This window comes from Marmota monax, unplaced genomic scaffold (genome assembly GCF_021218885.2).
Source record: "Marmota monax isolate L192 unplaced genomic scaffold, Marmota_monax_Labrador192_F-V1.1 WCK01_AAM20220418_F8-fsc00045, whole genome shotgun sequence".
NCBI lineage: Eukaryota > Metazoa > Chordata > Mammalia > Rodentia > Sciuridae > Marmota > Marmota monax.
Window position 1 is genome coordinate 12,930,633 of NW_026692132.1, and position 22,429 is coordinate 12,953,061.

At 31.4% G+C, this 22,429-nt stretch overlaps 1 protein-coding gene across 1 annotated transcript in view; it reads right to left on the reverse strand.

The window, feature by feature from the left end:
• The window catches only part of Cntn5 (contactin 5), a 1,252,743-nt gene that overhangs the window by 265,460 nt on the left and 964,854 nt on the right, over positions 1–22,429 (reverse strand). Inside the window, exons 10-11 of the mRNA XM_058570757.1 lie at positions 9,635–9,816; positions 889–1,025 (exon numbers count right to left, since the gene is read on the reverse strand). Coding sequence (XP_058426740.1) covers positions 889–1,025; positions 9,635–9,816 — 319 coding nt within the window. The remainder of the gene's footprint in view (positions 1–888; positions 1,026–9,634; positions 9,817–22,429) is intronic.

Here is a 22,429-nt window from a genome sequence, read left to right on the forward strand (position 1 = left end):
AAAGAGACTTTAAGTTTTATTTTGCAGCACTATAGACCTATTTATTTATCTGTTTTTTTGTACAGTTCCATTTTGTCCTGTCTTAATTAGCTTTAGAAGGAAATGTTAGGAAAAAATGAAACTGGGAATGATCTGATCCAATCTCTGTATGTTAAAAATGAACAGACTGAGGTAAATGACGAACAAGAGTCCCTATGACAGTGCAAGTCCTGGGCAGGACTGGTATCCAGAGTCTCAACTTCACACTCTTACTTCCATTTTGGTCATAAATAGTGATCTATTGCTTCTCTGTTCTCCCTCCTGCAAAGGGTACAATCAAGGAATAAAGTTATCAAAATTATTACCATCATTCTGCAATGAAGTAGTAATTAATTTAAATCTAGTACTTACCAAGTTGTTTTAAAAAATATGTAATGTATTTACTGAAAAGACATTTAGTGTGACTGTGGGTAGTAGAGTGCCACAGGAAGAACCCCACCAATGATGCAAGAGACTAATATTCCACTGCAAGCTCCTCTCCTATTAGATGTGGGATCCTGGGCAAGTCACTTCACATTAAGAGACTAACTCCATCATTTGCAATGTGATGGCACACAACAGATGGTATCTAAGAGTCATCTAGAAATGGCAATAAGTCTGTGATGAACAGTGATATTTTCCAAAAAATTTATGGGATCTAGAAAAAATTATGTAATACACTGCTTAAAAATGTAATTAGGTAATTAAAAAAGAAAATCTTGCTCATATATTTGTTATATTTCTCACTCTAAACACATTTGAAGATAGGAGTAAGAAATGGTTTTCAGTAAGACTAAAGAAGCATATTTATGTCCTGTGTGAAATTTCACTAAAATTACCCTGGAACAGGCTAATAGTTCCCAACAGTACCTGAGGTAAGAGTGGTACTCCATTCTTCAGCCACCGATATGTGGGCCTAGGCTTTCCAGTGGCTTTACATTCCCATCGGAGAGGGCTCCCACTGTCTAATTGAGTGTTGTTCAGTTTCTCTAACCAGTGTGGGAAGGCTGTAAGTATTTAAGCATTAAAGAAGAGAAATTTAGTTTCTTAAAAATTTCATCTGGTTCAAACTTCACATGGAAAAATTCATAGCATTAAATAATATTTTTAACAATTAGCCTGTGTGTTTACAAGAAGGATGGCATTACATTACACATAGAACTGTATTTCCTATGCAAAACACACACACACACACACACACACACACAAACACACACACATGAGAGAGAGAGCACTAAGAATATTTTCATAACTTAAGAAATACTTTTGTAAACTATTTGAAGTATATCTTGTTTATTTATTTTTTACTTCTATAAGGTAAAGTGGTTTGATTCTCCTAAGATACCAGGGCATTTTAGTGGAATTTAGCTATGCAAAGGCATCACTCTATCAAAGTAGTGGGGCAGCAGTAGCTCTGGGAAGAAGGAAAATCACTGGTCTATTATGCAATATTTGCTCTGATTTTTTTTTCTACTAGAACCTGAATGGTTTTGGAAAAATAATCCATGAATTCAAATGTTACTTAATATTTGTCTTGATTTAATTGCCTTCTTCAAGTATAACAAACATTTTAAATTGCAACAGAAAAAATTCCCTTATCAAGAAAGAGATAATGCTGCAATTATGTAAAACCTATGAGATACAAGTTAAGTATCTTTCCTCCATAGGAAAAGAATAAAAGTGATTTTTTTTTAATCTATGCCTATCATTTAAAGAGAGTCAAAGCAAAAAATAGAAAAGGATTTTGAACTTAATTTATTAGATCTTTCTAGTAATATATTTGGCAAAAACGAAAAGAAAACATAAAACAAACAAACCCTACATTTTTTAAATTATATCTGCATTAGTGAGGACCTTGATCATTCAATTCCTTCATGTTCATTCATGTCATAATGGGTAGTACTTACTCTGAGAAGTAGAACCACATAAATTGTTATTGTGACAGAGGTCTAACATCAGTTCTGAGGATAAAAATTATATAAGAAAGACTTGTTGAAGGAAATTGAACATGAATATCAGAATAGTAGGTCCAAAAGGACAACAGAACTGGGCAAATTGGCATGCCTATAATCCCAGTGACTTGGGAGTCTGAGGCAGGTGGATCACAAATTTTAGGCCAGGGGCGGAGGTTATAGCTTAGTTGGTAGAGTGCTTGTCTAGCATGCGCAAGGCCCTGGGTTCAATCCCCAGCACTACAAAAAAAAAAAAAAAAAAAAAAAAAAAAAAAGAAGTTCAAGGCTAGTCTCAGCCAGAACTTATACCAAAGTAAAATATAAAAAGGACTGGGAATGTTGCTTAGTGGTTAAGCACTCTGGGTTTAATTCCCAGTAACAGAACAAAACGAAAAGATAATAGATGTTCAGTTCCAAAGTCAGTTCATAAGGGAGGAAATAAGAAAGAGAATAGCAACTCTCATTTATTAGATGCTAGTAGTACAAACTGAAACTTAACACCAAAAAACGCCCCCAAACCAAAAAACAACAACAACAAAACCTCCAAATAATCCAATCAATAAATGAGCTAAGGAACTGAACAGACAATTCTCAGAAGATAATATACAATCGATCAACAAATATATGAAAAAATGTTCAACATTTCTAGTAATTGGCGAAATGCAAATCAAAACTACTCTAAGATTTCATCTCACTCCAGTCAGAATGGTAGATATCAAGAATAGGAACAACAATAATTGTTAGCGAGAATGCGGGTAATAAAGCACACTCATACATTGCTGCTAGAATGTAAATTGGTGCAACCAATCTGGAAAGCAGTATGGAGACTCCCTGGAAAACTTGGATTGGAACCACCATTTGACCCAGCTATCCTACTCCTCGGGCTATACCCAAAGGACTAAAAATCAGCATACTATAGTAACACAGCCACATCAATGTTTATACCAGCTCAATTCACAATAGCTAAATGGTAGAAGCAACCTAGAAGCCCTTCAATAGATGAATGGATAAAGAAACTGTGGTTTATATACACAATGTAATATTATTCAGTATTAAAAAGAATAAAATGATGGCATTTGCAGGTAAACAGATGGAGTTGGAGAATGTCATGCTAAGTGAAGTAAGCCAATCCCCTAAAAGCAAAGGCCAAATGTTTTCTCTGATATGTGGATGTTGACCCATAATGAGGGTGGTAGTGGGTAGCATGGGACAAGTGGAGAAACTTTTGATAGGGCAGAAGGGAGAAAGGGGAAGGGAGGGGCCCCTCAGGGTAGGAAAGATGGTGGAATGAGATGAACAATGTTACCCTAAGTACATGTATGAAGACATGAATAGTGTGACTCTGTGTAAATGAAAAATTGTGCTCTATTATGTGTTCTATGAGTTAAAATGCATTATGCTGTCATGTATAACAAATTTGAATAAATGAATTTTTAAAAAAGAGAAATAAAATAATTGCTATGTTCTAAAAATTGAAATAATTTCTCAATTAACCCCTGTAATATTTATCTTAAAAGCAAAAAAGATTGCATGTTATAAATCAGTAAACTCTGGCTTAAAAAGGTCAAAGAAGTTTGGCCAATGCCATAAAGCTAGTTATTTGTCTTTAGGTGGGAATGTTTAAGTACTTTTTTTTCCTTTTACTAGTACATTATAGTTATACGTGGTAAATAGGTTCATTTTGAAAAAAAAATAATACATACATGGAATTTGATTTGCTACATTTCTGTCTCTAGTGGCCCTACCCTTTCCTTCCCCTTCTTCCTCTCCCTACTCTCCTTCTCTACTGGTGTTCCTTTCACTCCTTTGTTTATTTTTGATTGGTTATTTTGTTTTTATTAGTTTTTTGGTCTTCTAACCAATATACTCTTTTCTTTTAGGAGCCCTACCATAGCTATGGCATACCACATTCAGGATTTCTAGGCTTGAAATACATCCTGGGTTCAAGCTGTAGATATAGAAGCTATTATTAAAAATATTCTTAATGAATTTCAAATATTCGCCCCAATTTTTGTGCTTGGCTTCCAAATTAAATCTCTTTATAGTTACATGTCATATATACTGAAAATGCTAATAGAGGTGGTTAGAAACAAGAGCAATAGTACACTCTCATATTTGAGTTTCCTAAACTTTCTAACCTTACTTTCCCACACTAATTGGTATACACTGTGCATGACCCCTGTAATCTGTCTAGACCAGTTTGCTGTTCCCCATGCACACATTCTATTTTTTTAATTATTCACTGCACATGGAATGTTCTATTTCTCTTCACTGTCTCTTTTAATTCTACCCATTATTTTAGGGTTAGTCTAAATTAAATAAATCGTATTAATCTTAACCCCAAAGAAAAACCATTTGCACTGTCCATGGACAAATGATTCTTATTTACTTGGAAAATTATCAACTAGTAGCTTGTTGCTCATGTGACTTAAATCATTACTTAATTTTTTTGGTTGGTCACAGTATGACACTCAGATCATGAAATCATTGAATTAGTGTTGATTTAACACATACACAAATGTGTTGATTTAACATTTGTGTTAAATCAAATGCATATGCATTTGTGTGTATATCACATATAACTTAAGCACCTTATTTCACATTATTTAATTACAAAATATGGATACTTATATTTAATGATAATTCGTTTAATGTACTCTAATGCTAGGATGCACAGTTTGTGGGTGTTAAAAAGAAAGTGTCTTAAAAATTCACTAAAAAGAAAATTTAGGAATAACAAGTGAAAAATTAGAAATAATAAACTATTAAAACATTAAAATAAAAACAAATTTTATAATCTGGAAAATAGAAATTTCAATAATGTTTCTCCAAACATTTTTTGGATTGCTGTATAAAATAGTAACATTTAGATTACTGATTTCAAAATAAATTTGTCATGGGATTCAAACAAGTGATTAATTCCATTATAATGAACTAAATCCTGCTTTCCTTTCTTACAAATATTTTTGGACACCATTACAGATGCAATGCTTACACAGAGAACAAAACTGCAAACATGCAACAGTGTCACCTCAAAATCTAGTGGGCGAGATGCAATTGAAATATTATTCAAATTCATTCATTATTCTATTAATTCTAAATAAAAATGGCCTGCAAAATTGCCCTTCATATTAAAAAATGTTACCAATTTATCAATTCTTGAGGTGGTTTCAGATCTTTTCTGTTTTAACTATGACTCTTCCTGGCTTATAAATCTTTGTGCAGTCAGTATAGAATGTTTATTTCTGTTTATTTCTATAATAACATCTGTATCACATAATAGGAAAAACTATAAAACAGTGTAACATAGTAATGTCATTCGACTGCTTCTCTAAATGTCACATTCAATTAGTATATAAACTGCTCTTGCCAATTTAACATAAAAACTTTCAAGTGAGTCCAGACAAATACATTCACAAACACAAATGAAACATGAGAAGCACATCATGCTACAATGAAGTTAAGCTCCATATTGTAAAAATAAATTTAACATCATCTTTGGATAAACACTAAGGTTATTTGGATTTTTGGATTGTCATCCTTCATGATACACTTGAAAAATGTGGGTTATATTTAGAACAATTGAAGCTCAACTTTTATAATAGATTTCTTTACACTTTATGGTATTTCATAAGCTAATAGGTATGTACTATCTGGTCCAAGCCAAAAAAAATTAAAGGATTATGTGAAAGGGCAGTGATAATATTTTGAAATAAACAGTTAACCACTAGATTTCAGACTGAATTTGTTTGAGGCCATGGTATCAAAATGATAGTACAACACTTTTAATATTCATAGAAAAAACAACAAAATTTTCAGTAATATAAAATCAGAAACACACAAGGTTACTTTTTTAAGGTTTTCTTTAGTGGAAGACTACAGGTAACTAGAGGGCAGTGGCTTTAGCTTCTGAGTAATGTGGTGCTAACATAAATCAAAACATGGTCTGCATTGTGGGAAATCTTCAGTCGATCTGGAAAAGAAAATTCTAGGTTGGGCCACATGTAAAAAAAATTAGGTAACATCTTTTATCTAGTTTTTTAAAGGCCACCTCTTTTAGGGTATGGAAAACTGAAGAGACATTTGGCACTTTAAACTCAAAAGCTGTTAAAACCTCACCAGATGTACAGTATATTGGCAACTACTTATGTAATACATTTGAGCTTCACATCAGTCTCTGGGTTACATTTTTTAAAACACTAAGCAGATGTGCATAAAGAAAACTCTTGCTTATTATCTCTTGTCATTAGAAATTCTGCAACTCTATACTGATAAATGCTGTGTTATTGGCCACCTTCATTGTTCCTGTACTCTTAAGCACTGAGGAGTTAACACATTTTATCCACCTAGATCACTTTTCATAATATGAATCTCAGTCGTGGGCCAATGAGAGGTAATGTGTGCTATGTTGGAAAGATTATACAGTTGGGGGTAAATACAGGTTCAAGTCCCAGTGCTACTATGCCCTTGCTCTAATATGTGACTGGGAATAAGTTACTTAAATTTAATGAGTCTCATTTGTAACTTGCAGGTGGTAATTCTTATTTCAGTGGGATACTATGAGGGGGTTGAGCATAATAAATATTAGTTACTCTACACCCCTAACCCATTGCCCATGCATTAACTTCAACTTCAATTTTCTATCAACTCTATACATGCATATGACACCATTTTCATGATAAAAGTAGAATTCAAGTCTGGAAAAAATTTCTCCAAAGAAACAGTTTTGAAAATTTTTATTGTATATGAATCAGGAATCTACAATTATTTATCATTTCTGTAGTAAATCTTTCATAGCTGAAATATCATTAAAATTATATCTAATATAGATAAACACAATTTCGAAGGACAGAAAAACAAATAATGAGTGGCAAGAGTCTGAATACATCATATAGCTTCCTCCAATATTAATAGAGTATGTAGAAATTACCTGCTTTCCATCCCATGCCTGGGCTCAGGTCTGCTAATCTTATTGAGAGGTAACACCATATAACTAGAGGTGTAGGTGGGAGTTGAATTTTGGTATCATTGCCTGTTCAAAGGTGGATTCTGGTTCTACTGCTTACTTTTAAATTATTTTTTGAGGTGATGGAGATCAAATCAAGGGCCTCACATACAGGCGAGTATTCTACCACTGAACTACATCCTCAGCTTCTGCTTACTAATGACATCTTGTGTAATGAGGTTTGTACTACTAGACTGACTTTCTCATATGTCATAGAGAACCCTAATAACTAAGGGTTGTTTTGGTTAATGCGTACACATGATCTGTGAGAACCATGTGCCATTTAGATATAGCTGGCCCAGTTTCTCATTCTAGATTAATAATGTTGATAGTTTTTCTATTTAGAGTGATGCGTGCTTTAGGCAATTTTATGTTTACCTGGCTGGCTTAAAGTATTCATCTAAATGTACATGACAAGCAGAGACCATAGATCATTTCATAGTGACACACCTTCTCATCAGAAGCTATACCAATAATTTTGAGTCAAAGTAGTTATTTTCAACAATCTTGATAATGATCATTGCTGCCTATGAATTAAGCGGTTGGGGTAAGGAGGGGAGTGAATAGAGCGGGGGCATATGGGAAGCTCAGTCTCCAGAGTCTATAACTCATTCTACTTGGATGTGGACCATTCTTCACAACAGAGATATTTGGGACAATTCCTCTATATCTTTAAGAGTAATACAAATTTCTTAATATAGGTGTGTGTGTGTGTTTGTGTGTGTGTGTACACACATGCGATTAAATAATAGAGTCCTGGTTGAACATTTGTCATATGTTATCAGATTTTTATCTACAAAGCAGGGCTAGAAATTACCTTATACAACTGTTATGAGGATAAAACTACATGATATATTTGAAGGTTAATCACTATTCCATTTGGGAGAACAACATTTTCACCTCTATGTCCTACTGGTTTACCTTAAGGAATTATGAACAGTTATAAATACTTTTAGTTTCATCCAAAATTATTAACTTTTTAGATCCCATTCAAATATGGCATCCATGATCTAAAAATCTTACAAACCGTTAAATGACTTTTTAATTTTTTCCTTCCAGGATGCCTTCTCCAGTTCAGCACTCCTACTATGGATCCTACCTAAGCCTTTCTCTGAGTAGAATGTGGCATGCACATGTCTTCATTATAGCATGTGTTCTATCCTAACACAGGATTAATTTTTCATCTAATCCACTGGACAATGAATTCTTTCAAAGCTCCACTATTAGCCAGTGGACAATGAATTCTTTCAAAGCTCCACTATTAGCACGCAGAACAATAAGAGACACATAATAAACATTAATTGAATGAATGAATGAATGATAAGATTCTTATGGCATAGTTGAGTTGGTTGGAGGGCTACATTCCCAAAGGAGTGGTTAAAGGTAAAGAAAGAGGCTGAATTCAGATATCAATAGTATTTCATAAAATCTGCTTGAATCAAATGTATGAAATATGATATGTCAAGAACTTTGTAATGTTTTGAACAACTAATAATAATAAAAAAAAGAATCAAAAAAACAAAAAAACCTCCTTAAGAATGGTTGTATAGAGCCAGGGCTGATAGTTCAATCTTGTAATCCCAGTCACTCAGGAAACAGAAGCAAGAAGATCACAAGTTCAGGGCCAGCCTGGCAACTTAGCAAGAACTTGTTTAAAAATTTAGAAAAGGACTAGGGATGTGGTAAAGCGCCTCTGCGTTCAGTGCCCAGTACTGATTAAAAACATAAATAAAGTGAAAGAATCCATGTACAGAACACTTAGTTATTTTGGAGAACTGATCTCGAGATACAGTAACAGTCATAGTTACTCCTAGGAATCAGCCATATGTGATTTTGACATTGCTCATTTCAATGCTCTGGCTTATTGTATTCCTCTCTTTTAGTGTGTCCTCATTTGGGCAAATGAGAATACTATCACCCATTATGAATATTGTAAAAGCAAATATGAAAATGGATGTGATTTGTGATCCTTAGAGACAAAGATGAGATTGTAAAAAAAAAAAAAATTGATCCAGATTGTCCTACTTCTCACATATTACCTGATGGGCTCTTCAGCATCTTTGGACAATATAAATAGGCCACTGAGGCTATTTATAATACAATGTTATTAATTCAGGCCAGAGGTCAACCAACTTTATGCAAAGGGCCTGAATGCCAGTCATGTAAGTCAGATGGTCTCTGTCTACTGAATTCTGCAGTAGCCAGGTAAAAAGTGGACATAGAATATATAAGCAAATGGATTTGACTGTGTTCCAATAAAATTGTAATTACTAAATACAGCAACTGGGCAGAATTTGGCTAATGGGCAATATATGGTGACCCCTGATTCAGGCCCAGGGTTAGAATGAGTCAAAAAGTACAATATAATGTGTTAAAGATTTTTAATTTATCAGAGGATAGTGTTGGTACCAAGAAAATATGTTATTTTTTATGGGTGTAAACTATGTATGCTGTACAAAAAGACTGGTAATCCCTCATTTATTTTTAATTTAAAATATTTCTGTATGTGAGATAATTTTATGTGATGCTTTATTATGCAAAACAAGTACAGTTATAAATTATTACTTGGTTTTTATGTATCTAACCAACAGTGTTTGGTTAAATTTGCATTTTCAGTTTGACACTTGGGACTAGAGCACGCTTAGCTGAAAGCACTTACTGTATATTTGTAATTGTCCACGAAAAGAATTTTTTCCACGAGAGTTTTCAGCTCTGCACTCATATATGCCTGCATCATCCAGTTGCACATTCGGTATTTCCAGCACTGCCTGAGATTTCCGCAGACGTGACTTAATAGGAATATAACCATTAACCTTCATCCATGTGATTGTTGGAACAGGGCTATAATAGGGAGCAAAAACACAGTTAATACACTTTCCACTATTAGGCACATAGATTCTGTTATCTGGTAATTTAAGCACTTAATAGGCTGAGTGTAATAAAATGTAATCACAATTAAGGACCACATGCTCATTGATATACTTCACTTTCCATGTGGATTGTCTGATAAGTAGTTAGATTACAAGAGGATAGTTTCCTTCTCTTTGATTTTCAGTAAAGCAATTCAGAGATAATATTTACTTACTTTACCACATTATACTTTACTTTATATTTTAAAATAACACAATTAATATGACAAAATTATTAATATACAGTTATTGGAATGAGTCAAACAAAAGAATCATGAATTAAATAAAGAACATTTTTGTCCCCATCCTCTTGGCAAATTTCTACTGTCTGTAACAAATAACAGTTCATATATAATTTCATATCTTATGTCCAGGACTTCTATATCCACACATATGATGTTATTTTTGTTTTGTCTTTCAAAAAATGTAAATGTTGTCTACTTGGTTATTTTGTTGTTGTTGTTGTTTTTGTTATTGAAAGACCACATCCAAAAATATAGAGCTGACTAATTCTGATTTAAAAAGTCACATATTATTCCAGTGTTTAGATGTAGCAGAATTTAATTAACTGTCCCTGATGGACATTTAGTAAGTTTTGTTTCATTCTTTTTTTGCAACTAAAAAACAATGCTGCTATAAATAATCTCACACATACATCATGTACTATTGCTTTTATTTTCTGTGACAGACTTTCAAAAAAGAGGAATGGATGGATCAAAGGGCATGCTCATTTTGTATTTTAATAAGTACTGCAAGATTGTTTTTCAATAATATAGTAGCAGTTTCTATACTTGTTGGTAATATAGGATTCTCTTTCTCTGCATCTTTGCCAACATTGTACAGAATCAATTTAATTTTTGTCAGTATTGATGGGTAAAATGTGCTATTTTGCTGCTTATTTAATTAATATTCCCCTGATCTCTAAGAATGTTGAACAAATATTTTCATAATTTCACTGGTCATTTATATTATTTTCCCTATTTTTTTCTATTTTAATTTGCCTGTTTGCATTATTTCATTTCTTAGAATTCTGTGCAATACAACCTTTCAAGACTTTGTTTCTTAGAAATATTCTTCCTCTTTGTATGCTTATATAGCATCTGTGATATAATTTTTTAAAACTGTTTTTTTTTTTTTTTTGGGGGGGGGAGAAACACACATGTCTATAGTTTCCTTTATGACTTCTTAACATTTTCTTAGGTAGAAGATGATCTCTAAACCCATTTATGTCAATTTTTGTGCAGAATTTTTGGTAGCACTTAAAATATGTTTAAATGTTTTTATTTTTAATATAACTGGATTATATTAAATGTTTTGGTATGAGATAGGGAATGTAATTATTTCAGTTTCATTAAATAAGTAAAATGCCTTTTCTACAATATGTGAAATGGTGCTTTTGTCATACAATTCCACGTACTTTAATCTGTCATATGTCTCACATGGTTGAGTCTGTTTTGGGCATCTCAGTTCTGTTCCACTGATTTATTTACCACTATCTATATTTAATATACTTTATGCTTCAGAATTTTCTAGTTTGATTTCTCACTACCTCCTTCCACATCTCCTGACCCAGAAACACATCTCTCTGTGTTTCCCATCATATCTGTTAAACTCCTACCAATCCTTTGAGACTCGTCCTAAATGCCTCATCTTCAACCATGTTCTTATTTGTGTAGCCAGCTGAGGTCTTTTTATTTTTTTTAAATAACAAAGCATCTTACTTTCATCCCCTGTAACACTCTGCCATAGATTATAGGTATAGGATGTTTCTCAAAAATATTATTTTAGGAAAAAAATATTTTTTTCTTCTAGGAGTCAATAGTAATACTAATTATTATTAACACAATTATAATAAAAGCCCTTGGTCATCATTGAATACTTTTATTATTTATTTTCTTAGGAATAAGACATAAAATTGAAATTTATAGGTTTAAGTTGGCAATACTTGCTCCTTTGTTTAGGTATATATTGTGGTAATATCAAGAAAAGCTGAGTTCCACCTTCCAGAATAACTGGTGCATAAGTATGGCATATCATTCTCTTAACATATGTAAGAACTGGTATGTGATTTTTAGAATCTTACATCTATCTGTAAAGTAGAAATTATCTGTACCTTATTAGTTTTGCTGTGTGTGTGCTTATTTGTAAGTATGTGGTTGGTTTGTGTATAGTTAGCTTTGAGAGATGTGGTATCATAGCGATAGACTGCTTGGTAAACTGCCAAAATATTCATGTCTCTTATATTCTGTACCAATTTAAAGAGTAGGGAAGCTATTTTTTTCTTGGAATACCAATAAGATTCTCACAAAAACTTACCTAGTCTACTTTTATCAGTGGGATTAGTTCTTTACCATGTTCGCTTTGATTATGCTGTTTAAAATTCTGCTTGCATCAAATTTTGTTATTTGTTTCACTAGAAAATCAACTATTTCAACAAATTAAATATTGTAGCAGTAAGTTATATAATTTTTTTAATGTTTTTTAAAAATATTCCCTTATCATGAGTACTAAGTAGCAGTAGTGAAGTGTAGTTTCCACAACCACATTTTCAGGGTATAAAGGTAGCTTTGTAACAAAAAGGGATTTAACATTGCATTTTTTCACTATCCTCAATTGTAAAATATGGTGGGAATATTAATATTTATGTCAGAGAATACTTATATACATCAGGAAATTTGAACTGGTTGGTATAGAACAAGGAGACCAAAATATTTGTAATGATCAGATGTTTTCAAACTGCTTCATAATTTTAATGGTATTACTATGTGTTTTCTGGTTTTCTTATACAGAGAGACCATTATATATTTGTTAGGAGGATGTGCCTTCAGGGATACCCGTGTCCAAAACCAATTTGGATACAAATATGCTATGTAATTTTGATAATTTGCCTAAGTTCCCTGAATTTGGTTCCCCCATCTGTAAATGGGAATATTTATTTATTCTTCCAGAAAGCAAATATTTCTAGGGTAGTAAAATTAATTCCTTTTTTCACTAGTATGTCCTCTATTTTCTAACCATAATAGAGTGTTGGGTATATTGTTAATAGTATTTAATAAACTTATGAAATAATTGAATGATTCTTATAAAATTCTTTAAAAGAGTATAATAAGCTCTTGTAAATTAGTTAAAAAGTCATGCAAAATATTGAGTTCCCAATAAATGTTAGCTATAATAATCTTTTAAAGATTAGTTGTGTCAGGTTGTCTATTTTACAATAAACATTTTGAGTTTTTATTACTTTTTTGTTTTATAAGGTTTTTTTTTAATTTACTAATTTATCTTTCTCTATCAGTACATTTATATTATATTATTAATTTTTCTGCTGGATGATCAACATAATTACTATTCATGATCAATAGTAAAAAATATATAACTGACTTTTACTCTGATATCAGATGTAGCCAGATACTTATTTTGATATAGAGAGTGAGGCAGAGTTTATTATTTTTGGAGCTTGATAAATCTATCTTTTTACCCCAATACAAGATCAGTTTTTGAATACATTCTCTATTCATTGGCAATAAAATGAATCCCTTATTTAAGATAAAAGTTTAAAAATTAGCCTTTAAGTAATTTTTAATTGTGTCCTCCAAACATTATTTTAGTGTTTTTTCATAATTTTAAAGCAATTTAACTTTCTAGCAAATTGAATCTTCTCTGGACTATTTGAAAAAACGAAAAAACAAAACAAAACAACAACAAAAACATTCTTTATCAGTGGATGCAAAGTTGATATGCTTGAAGCAGGAATGAAGGTTCTAGAACTTGCTTGCTTATCCATCCATACCACACAAAACCACTGCTCTATTTATTTTTCAATTTTGTCCTAATTGATCTGTCAGAATGAGAGAGTTGTTAAATTTCCCACTATTTCTATTACTACTATATTGTCTTATAGTTCACTAAGATTTATTTTTTATTTTAATTTTTTCCTCTGGAAATAAATGTTTATGACTGTTCATATTAAAGTTTTAATTATTTTAATAAAAATAAAATTATTCTCTAATTGAATGATATATTATTTAAATTATATTTTTAAAAATATTCCATTAACCTCATGCACCTTTTCTACTTATCCTCCTATTTTTACTTTTCTTTTTTGTAGTGGGTCACTTTGTTTTGATCTGATAGAAAATGACTATATTTATTTTTGGCCCAAAGACTACATTTGCAGAAATTTGCATTGTAATTGTTGGAATTTGACTTTTTAATTTTTATTGCTCTAATGAATTCAACTATTTTTATTTAGTCAAATTGGAATTGAATGCAGAATCAAACATAATTTCATACTGAAACAAACCTTTAATGGAAATGAACCTTGGAATTAAAATGATTATGAATTAAAAACTTATCAGGAAGATATGACTGTAAAAGTAACTATGCAGATTAAAGCTGAAATAGAAATAATATATAACAATGTAATAAATAAATCTTATAAATATAAGATTCAATGTATATAAGTTAAACATGGAACTGCACATATTTGTAGAGAATAGAACTGAAATCATTGAGAGGCTTGAGCCTTTCAATGAGACACCATGAGACACACAGAGAGAAAATACAAACAGAATGGACTTCAATTAATGGAGATGTAACATAAAACCAGAGGGCACAGCTTAAGTCCAGTCAAATATAAGAGATGGAGGTAGAGGGTGGGGTGAGGGAGGGATAGAAAGCATTATTGAGGCAGGGAGCTACAGGGAGGTAGAGAGAAACCATACAAGACAGAGTGATTAGAGAAAAAAGAAACTAAGTAATATCCTTAGAAAAATGGCATAAAAATTTCCCAAAATCATGCACATGGATTTTAAACGCAAAGGAACATAATATATACAAGGCATGGCTAAGAACACAAAGCACCGATCACATAGCAGTAACCATGGAGGAAAGATAAACTATCTACAAAATAATAATTACAATGTTCACTAACTTTCCAACAGCAAAAATGTAATCAGAAGAATACTTTGGAGTGATTACATATTCAATGTGGTTGGGGCAGATTATAAACCTAGAATTTTGTATCTTGTAAATTTTCTGTTAGGAATGAAAAGTAAATAAATATATCATGTATACAAAAACTGAACAAGTTTATTACTAAGACACTATCACTGAAGGATATATACCTTAGAAAGAAGAAAAAATTACTTCAAAAAGGGAGCTGAAAACATAAGTATAAATGGGATAACATTATAATAATAATGACAAGACTAATAAAGTAGATGTATAAAAAAGACAAAACTAAAATGTTGACCAAAAGGGGTATGTGACATAAAGGAAGAATTAATTAGGGTTAATGTGTCCTACATTTATTTTCTTTTGTGGTAGAGAATGGTTAGGTTATTGATAAACTTTAGATTTATGAAAGGATAGTGAACATTTTCAAACAGATGGAGTACATAGCCAAGACTGGAAAAGCTAAGCTCTTCCTAAAATCCATTTATTTTTCTTTCCTGCACACTCATTTGCTATTTTTCTATTTAAATCAGCATGGACATGATGGTTGTTTCTGGCAATAAAATATAGTGAAATGGCTTTTATTCTATATATTTCAACTATTTTTCTTTTGGGTAGGTGAATATCAAAGTCCAGGGCAACTTTGGAAGTCACAGGTTGAGAATGTCAGGACTGAGCTTCTAAATGACTGTGAAGGGAAAAGTAACAAACATTACCTATGTCCATCAATAAGATTGACATTTAAATATTTACCTTGCTAAGATCCTGAGTCTTGACAGTTTGTTATTCCGGCTAGCATTGTCTTACTAATCTGGTATGTGAAAACGGAAACCTACCCTAACAAGACATTAAGTATTTGGAATTAGAACAGAAGGTGGTGAGGTTCTGATATTGGAGAACAAGGAGATGAAGTCACATGTTATGAAATGGAAAATATCTGGCAAAATTCCCATCTTTGATAACTTGGAATGCTGATCTAAAATGCTTACTAAGTCTAGGGAAGGGGTTAAACAACAGAATATTAAAGCAATGCTACATTCATAAAAGTCTTAGAATACTTATTGGATTCTTAGGAGAATCAATGAGAACACAAAAAGTGGGTCCTTAGCTTATACAGTAGATGAATCGCAAAAGTGGATTCAGTTCTCCATCAGTCAGTATTCACATCCTTTGCCATGTAACTGCAGATCTTACATTAAAAGATGGAATCTACTTACCAACTCTGAATCTGACTTGCCTGATGACATGTTTTTAACCACTAGAGTGCAGCTGTAAGACTTGTCTGCTTCTGCTTTCTCTCTGGACCCTTGCCTTTGCCATGAGAACAATTAATATACCTGGGACATAGAATACTCCTTTACCCTTCAATTGTTTGTGTCAGGCCCCTTCCCAGTCATCCACACCCCTGTCAATAATTTAGGAGTACTTTTGCTTGTTTTGGACTTTTATGTAAACAATAATACAGTGTATGCTTTTGAAAATCTGGTTTCTGTCTCTCAGTATAGAATTTAAAAGATTCATTCATGTTGTTTTATATGTCAATAGCAATTCTTCTTAATTGTTGAGTAATATTTCAATATCTATAAAGGCCACAATTAGCTTATTTAGTATTTTCTGGATAAAATTTTGGACATTTGGTTTCTTTTCACTTTTAGGCTATTATAAGTAAAACCATATTGTATATCCCTGTACAAGTTTTTGTGGACATGTATTTGTATGACTTTTGGATAAATAACTAGTATCATAAATTCTGGGTCATGTGGTAAAGTTTTCACCATAAAAGAAACTGCAAGACTATTTTATACAGAAGATGCATATTTTCATGCTTCCACCAGCTATGTATGAAATTTCTAATTGTTATATATCATTGAAAAAAGTTGGTATTTTAACTCTTTTTAATTTTAGACAGTTTTGTGAATATGCAATGATACTAAAGTGTGATTACATTGCCTTCTCTGATTACTAACAAATATGAATATTATTTCAGTTTTTATGGGCCAAATATTCAAATATCTGCTTTATTTTTATGCTGTATTGTTTTCTTTCCAATATTGAAATGTAAGAGCTATTTGTAATACTGGATACAAATCTTTTCTCAAACATGTCATAAATATTTTCCCCAGTCCAAGATTATTTTTTTTTAAACCAGTAGCTTTTGAAATATGCAAGTTTTAATTTTGGTGAAGGCCTCAACTCTTGTTTCCAGCATTTTTTGTTTTTCTTAGGAAAATATTGTTTGGCTTTAGAAAGTCAAAAGTAAAATTTTCACATTTGTTCTAGAAGTTTTAAAGTTTTACATTAAGGTCTATGGTACAATTCATTTTTTGTCTTTAGAGTGAGAGAGGGTAAAAGGATCAATGGATCAAATTTTGCAACATGGCTATCCACATACTAGCAGTATTTGTGGAAAAATACCCCTTTTCCATTGAATTATTTAGCACTTTTTGTGATAAATTAATTAACCTTTTATGTGTGGGCCTATTCCCAGACTGTCACCTTTTCCATTATCTATAAACCTGTTTTTTTTTTTTTTTTTTTTTTAGTATTCATGTTCTACCAAGTCAATTTGTATTCTATGCTCTTTAAATTTTCATGTAAGTTTCAGAAGTGGCTTGCTAATTTCTAGAAAAATTAAAGCCTTCTAGGATTCTCACTACATTATGTTGAATTCATAGATTTGAGAAGTGACTTTTGAAGACTATTGAATCTTGATATCCATGAATATGGTTTATCTCATCATTTATTTAAATATTGTCTTAATTTCTCCCAGAAATGTTATAACATTTCTCAGTGTTCAGGTCTTGTGTATATTTTGTTTAGTTTATTCCTAAATATTAATTTTGTGTCTTTTTGTGATTATTTATTAAAATAGTCTATTTATGCATATAATGCTGTTTATAAGCCAAAACAGTTTAATATCAAACTTTCTACGTCAAAGGATTTTACTTCTTTTATGCTTTATTGTACTATCTATGACTCTCATTAAGTGTGGAACATAAGTGATAAGAACAGAAAAATAAAGGTGAAACATTTCAGTCCTTGACAATTAAATATTACAGTGAATATTGATATTTTTTGTAGGTGCCTTTATCCTGGATGAGAAAGCTTCTTTCTAATCCCATATTACTTAGTGTTTCTTCAAATGTATTGGATTTTTCATCTGCTTCTTCTGTATTTAATAAAATGAAGGTGAGATTTCCTTCTTTTATCTATTCATGTGGCACATTACATTAAATTTTAATAATTGAAAACAATTTTGTATTCCTGAGATAAACCCTAGATGGTCATGTTGTATAATTTCTTATGTGTTTGATAGAATTAAAAAGGGGGGAATAACTGGGATTTGAAGTTTTTGTAGTGTGAAAGCTTTTAATTAAAAATTCAATTTAATTAATAAGAATAGAACAATTCCTATTTCCTATTTTTGTGCTAGTTTTAGGATTTATATCTTTTAAAGGATTTATTTGGCCTCTTTATGAAATTAAATATTGTTTAGAGTATCCCATTCTTATTATTTTAGTGCTTTACAATATGCACATAGTGATATTTTTTCTTTCCTATTTGATACTTGTAATTTGAGTTTAATCTCTACTTTTTGATATTTACCAGTTTTATTGATATTTTCTAAAAGCTAGCATTGAGTTCCATTTTTTCCTATTGTTTTTTTATATACAATTTTACTGATTTCTGCTTTTTTCCCCTTCAAATAACTTTGAGTTTATATTTATTTTTATTCTATTTGTTTAAGCTAGAATTGTAGATTACTGATTTTCATATATTCTTTTGTTTGAAGGTAACCATTTACCTCTAAGTAATTCTTTAATTGTATCACACATTGTGTAACACAGTATCACTTATTTCAAAATATTTTCTAATTTCTCTTTGAGAATTTGGTTATTCAGACATGCATTTTGAATTTCCAAATATTTGGTGATTTTTTTCCAGTGTTTATCTGTTAATAATATATAATTTTATTGTAATTAAATAATATATTTTCTTAACTTTCTATCTTTTTGTTGAAATGAGACTTTGCTGTAGCCCAGCAATATGTATGGTTCATATTAGTAAATATTTCATATGCTGATAATATATTGTGTGGTTGTGTGTCGCAGCATACTTCCATCCAGTATTAGCTAAGTCAAACTAGTTAATAGTTGTGTTCAAGTCATTTGAGCTTCACTCACTTTCTTCTTGTAAATGATGAATTACTGGAGAGGAGTTACTATACTGATGTTTCTGTTCTATAGTTCTTGCAATTGAACAATTACTGGAGAAGAGTGCTAAAATCTCCTACTATAGATAAGAGATTGTCAGTTTCTCCATTAAGTCCTATGAGCTTTTGCTTCATATATTTTAAAGCTCTGGTATTAGGTTTATATATTTAGGATTTATAATGTCTTTTTGAGAAATTGGCTTTCTTGTGTTTCTAAAATTTTCATTTTTATCTTAGGAAACATTTCTTGTACTTAAAGATAATAGTCTGATACTAAGAAAATCTCTTAAATGTTGTTATAATTACTGCTTCATATGATATCTCTCTACTTTGTCTCTTTCATCTTAACAAGTATAAACACACACATACACACACACACATACACACACAGATACTCATTTAAAGTGGGCTTCTTGCAGGAAATATACTATAAGACTATGCTTATTAATCCACTTTGATGCTGTCTATCTTTGTTGTGGTCAGTACATTTACATTTAATATACTTACACTTGTGTTTAATTCCAGTATTACAATATGCATTTTCTCATCATTCCATTTGTTCTTTATTTCTCTTTTGACCTCTTTTCCTTGCCTACTTGTTAATTACAACTTTGATATCTTTGTGTGTGCATGATATTTAAAGGCTTGCAAAGCATATTTGACATTATCACACCTGCATATTTTCCTTCTTATGTATTGTACAATTCATTTTTTTATTTTCAAAAACATTTTATTTCATCCATATGGTATTATTTGCACTAAATTTAAGTTTACTATTGAGTTAAAATTCATATTGGACTAAAAACACTTTTTTAAAAAATTAATTTGTTATATATGACAGCAGAATGCACTACAATTCATATTACATATATAGAGCACATTTTTTTCATATCTCTGGTTGTGTTTAAAGTAGAGTCACACCATTCGTGTCTTCATACATGTACTTAGGGAGTGATGTCCATCTCATTCCACTGTCTTTCCTCCCTCCCCTCCCCTCCCCCCGGCTTTGCCTTATCTAGATAATATACATTATTTTTATGTACTTTACGAATCACCCATTGTTATTTTTAAAGAAAAATGAAAATTATAAATTTAAGAGATTAAAATGGAATATATTTTATATTTATACACATATTTTAAAAATTATTTTTCTTAATTACTTTGTGGGGACTGGAATTTCCAAAAAGTATTGCTTTGTTTTCAACCTTAAAAGCTTTCTTTAACATTACTTTTATTGTTATCTATTGCAACAAAGTATTACTAGCTTTTTTCCTGCATGAAAATGTCTATTTTGCTTTGATTTTTGAAGAATATTTTTACTAGATAAATAACTTCAGGTACACTATTTTTGAACATTTTATTTTCTGCTCTTTTTTCAGGAGTTATGTTATGGTGTGCCTTTATACATTTTTTCTTTTTTTTTTTTCACCCTGCTGTGTTTCATTGATATTGGGGACCTGTGGGGCCAAGATTTACAATAACTTGGATAATATTTGTTCATAATTTTCAAATATTTCTTGCCTAACCCTTGTTTCTGCAACTCAAATTTCATATATGTTGTATAAATTATTATTCCAGGAATTTCTTATGCCCAATTCATTTTCTTTCTCTACAGTATACTAAATACACTGTACTTTACAGAGATTCTATTGCTTTACGTTCAAATTCATTGTGTTTTTTTGTATCATCTAATTTTCTGTTAATATAATCTAGTAAATTTTCATCTGAGACTTTATTTTAAATGAAAAACTGTGCTCTATATATGTAATAAGAATTGTAATGTATTCCGCTGTTATATATAAATAAAAAAAGTTTCATTTAAGATAGTTTATAGTTCTATCAATTGTTGTTGATGATTTTCTCTTAGCAACTTTATTAGTCAGATCTCTGTAGGGAAAGAGAACCAATAAGTAAGATATCTATATTCACATATTAATGAAATTTATGGGAATTAACTCATGTGATTCAGGAAGCTGAGAAGTCCATTGATTTTCTCCCTGTTATGTTGCAGAACTAGAGAAGACAGTGGTACAAACTCAGTATGAGTCCAAAGGGCCCAAGAACCAGGGAACCAATGGTTCAATCTGAGGCTAAATGCCAGAGAAACTGGGGGCTGATGGTGAGTCCTCAAATCGAAAGCTCAGCAATGTATGATTCAAGTGTTGTGGAGGTTAGATTATGGAAGTCTCAGTTCTGTAATGTAGTGTGAATTTACTTTCCCTCATTATTTTTATTTTATGCAGGTCCTCAATTGATTAGACTGTCCACACTGGTAAGGGAATATCTTCCTTATTGTACTTGGTGATTCAAATGACAATCTCTTCTGGCAACACTCTCACAGATATTTGCATGGATAATGTTTATTAGCTATCTGTGTATCCCAGTCAAAGTGTAGCCTAAAACTAACCATTGCAATGATTGGGCATATTAAGATCTGTTTTAAAAGGTGTTTTCTTTATTCCATCTTTCTGAGATTTCTAGCACTGTTTATAATGATTTTTCTCCTAATGATAGTCTATATTTTGTTTTTGTTTGTTTCCTCACATTTCTAGCAATTTTGTAGAGGCTATACATTGTCAGTTCCCATAACTACTGGTGATTTTCTTTTTTTTTTTTTCCTTTCTGGCTGTAGAACTACTTTACTTGTGGTCCAGCTTACCCTTTCCTATGTTTTTTTTTTTTTTGTAATCCTTATTAGGTTGGGTTCAAAATAGACTTTTGGGGAGGGCTACATTAACCCTACTCCTATAGCCTTATCCTTTTGGGGGTCTCTACTGAATGCCTCATGAATAAAATAATGGTTTTATTGATATGGGTTGGTTGAAGTTTCAATTACTCCTGACCTTGGGCAATATCCGGTATCTTTTCTCAACTCCCTTGTGTGTTTTCCTTCTCCCTCAATTTTTCACCCTTTGCATGCATAGCTTACTATTTGTTCATATTTTAATGAGATCTGAATGCAGATTTATGAAAGGTATTCTCTGTGTAGTTCCCCTGTTTCTTTTATCTGACCTATCAGTCACCTCAGCTTCTCTGATCTCCCTTCTCTGTGTTTTCAGCTCAGTGAGACTTATTTGTTGTTGTTGTTTCTGGTATTACCTGACAGAAAAATGGGATGATGATCCCTTTCATCTTGTTTGTTTTCACTCTGTGAGGGATCACAGTCCTGATATGTGTGTATTTATTTATTTATGTATTTACACACTAAGTTATTATTTATTAGATAAAAATAAATGAATTATAACTACCTTCAACACTGTGGAGAAGTCTTAGACATAAAGGTTGAGAAACATAAGCAAGTCGCAAATGCCCACATGTGGTAAAACAGAATTTCATCTATGTTCAAAAATCAAGCAAAAATAAAGAAAGCATTTTTAGA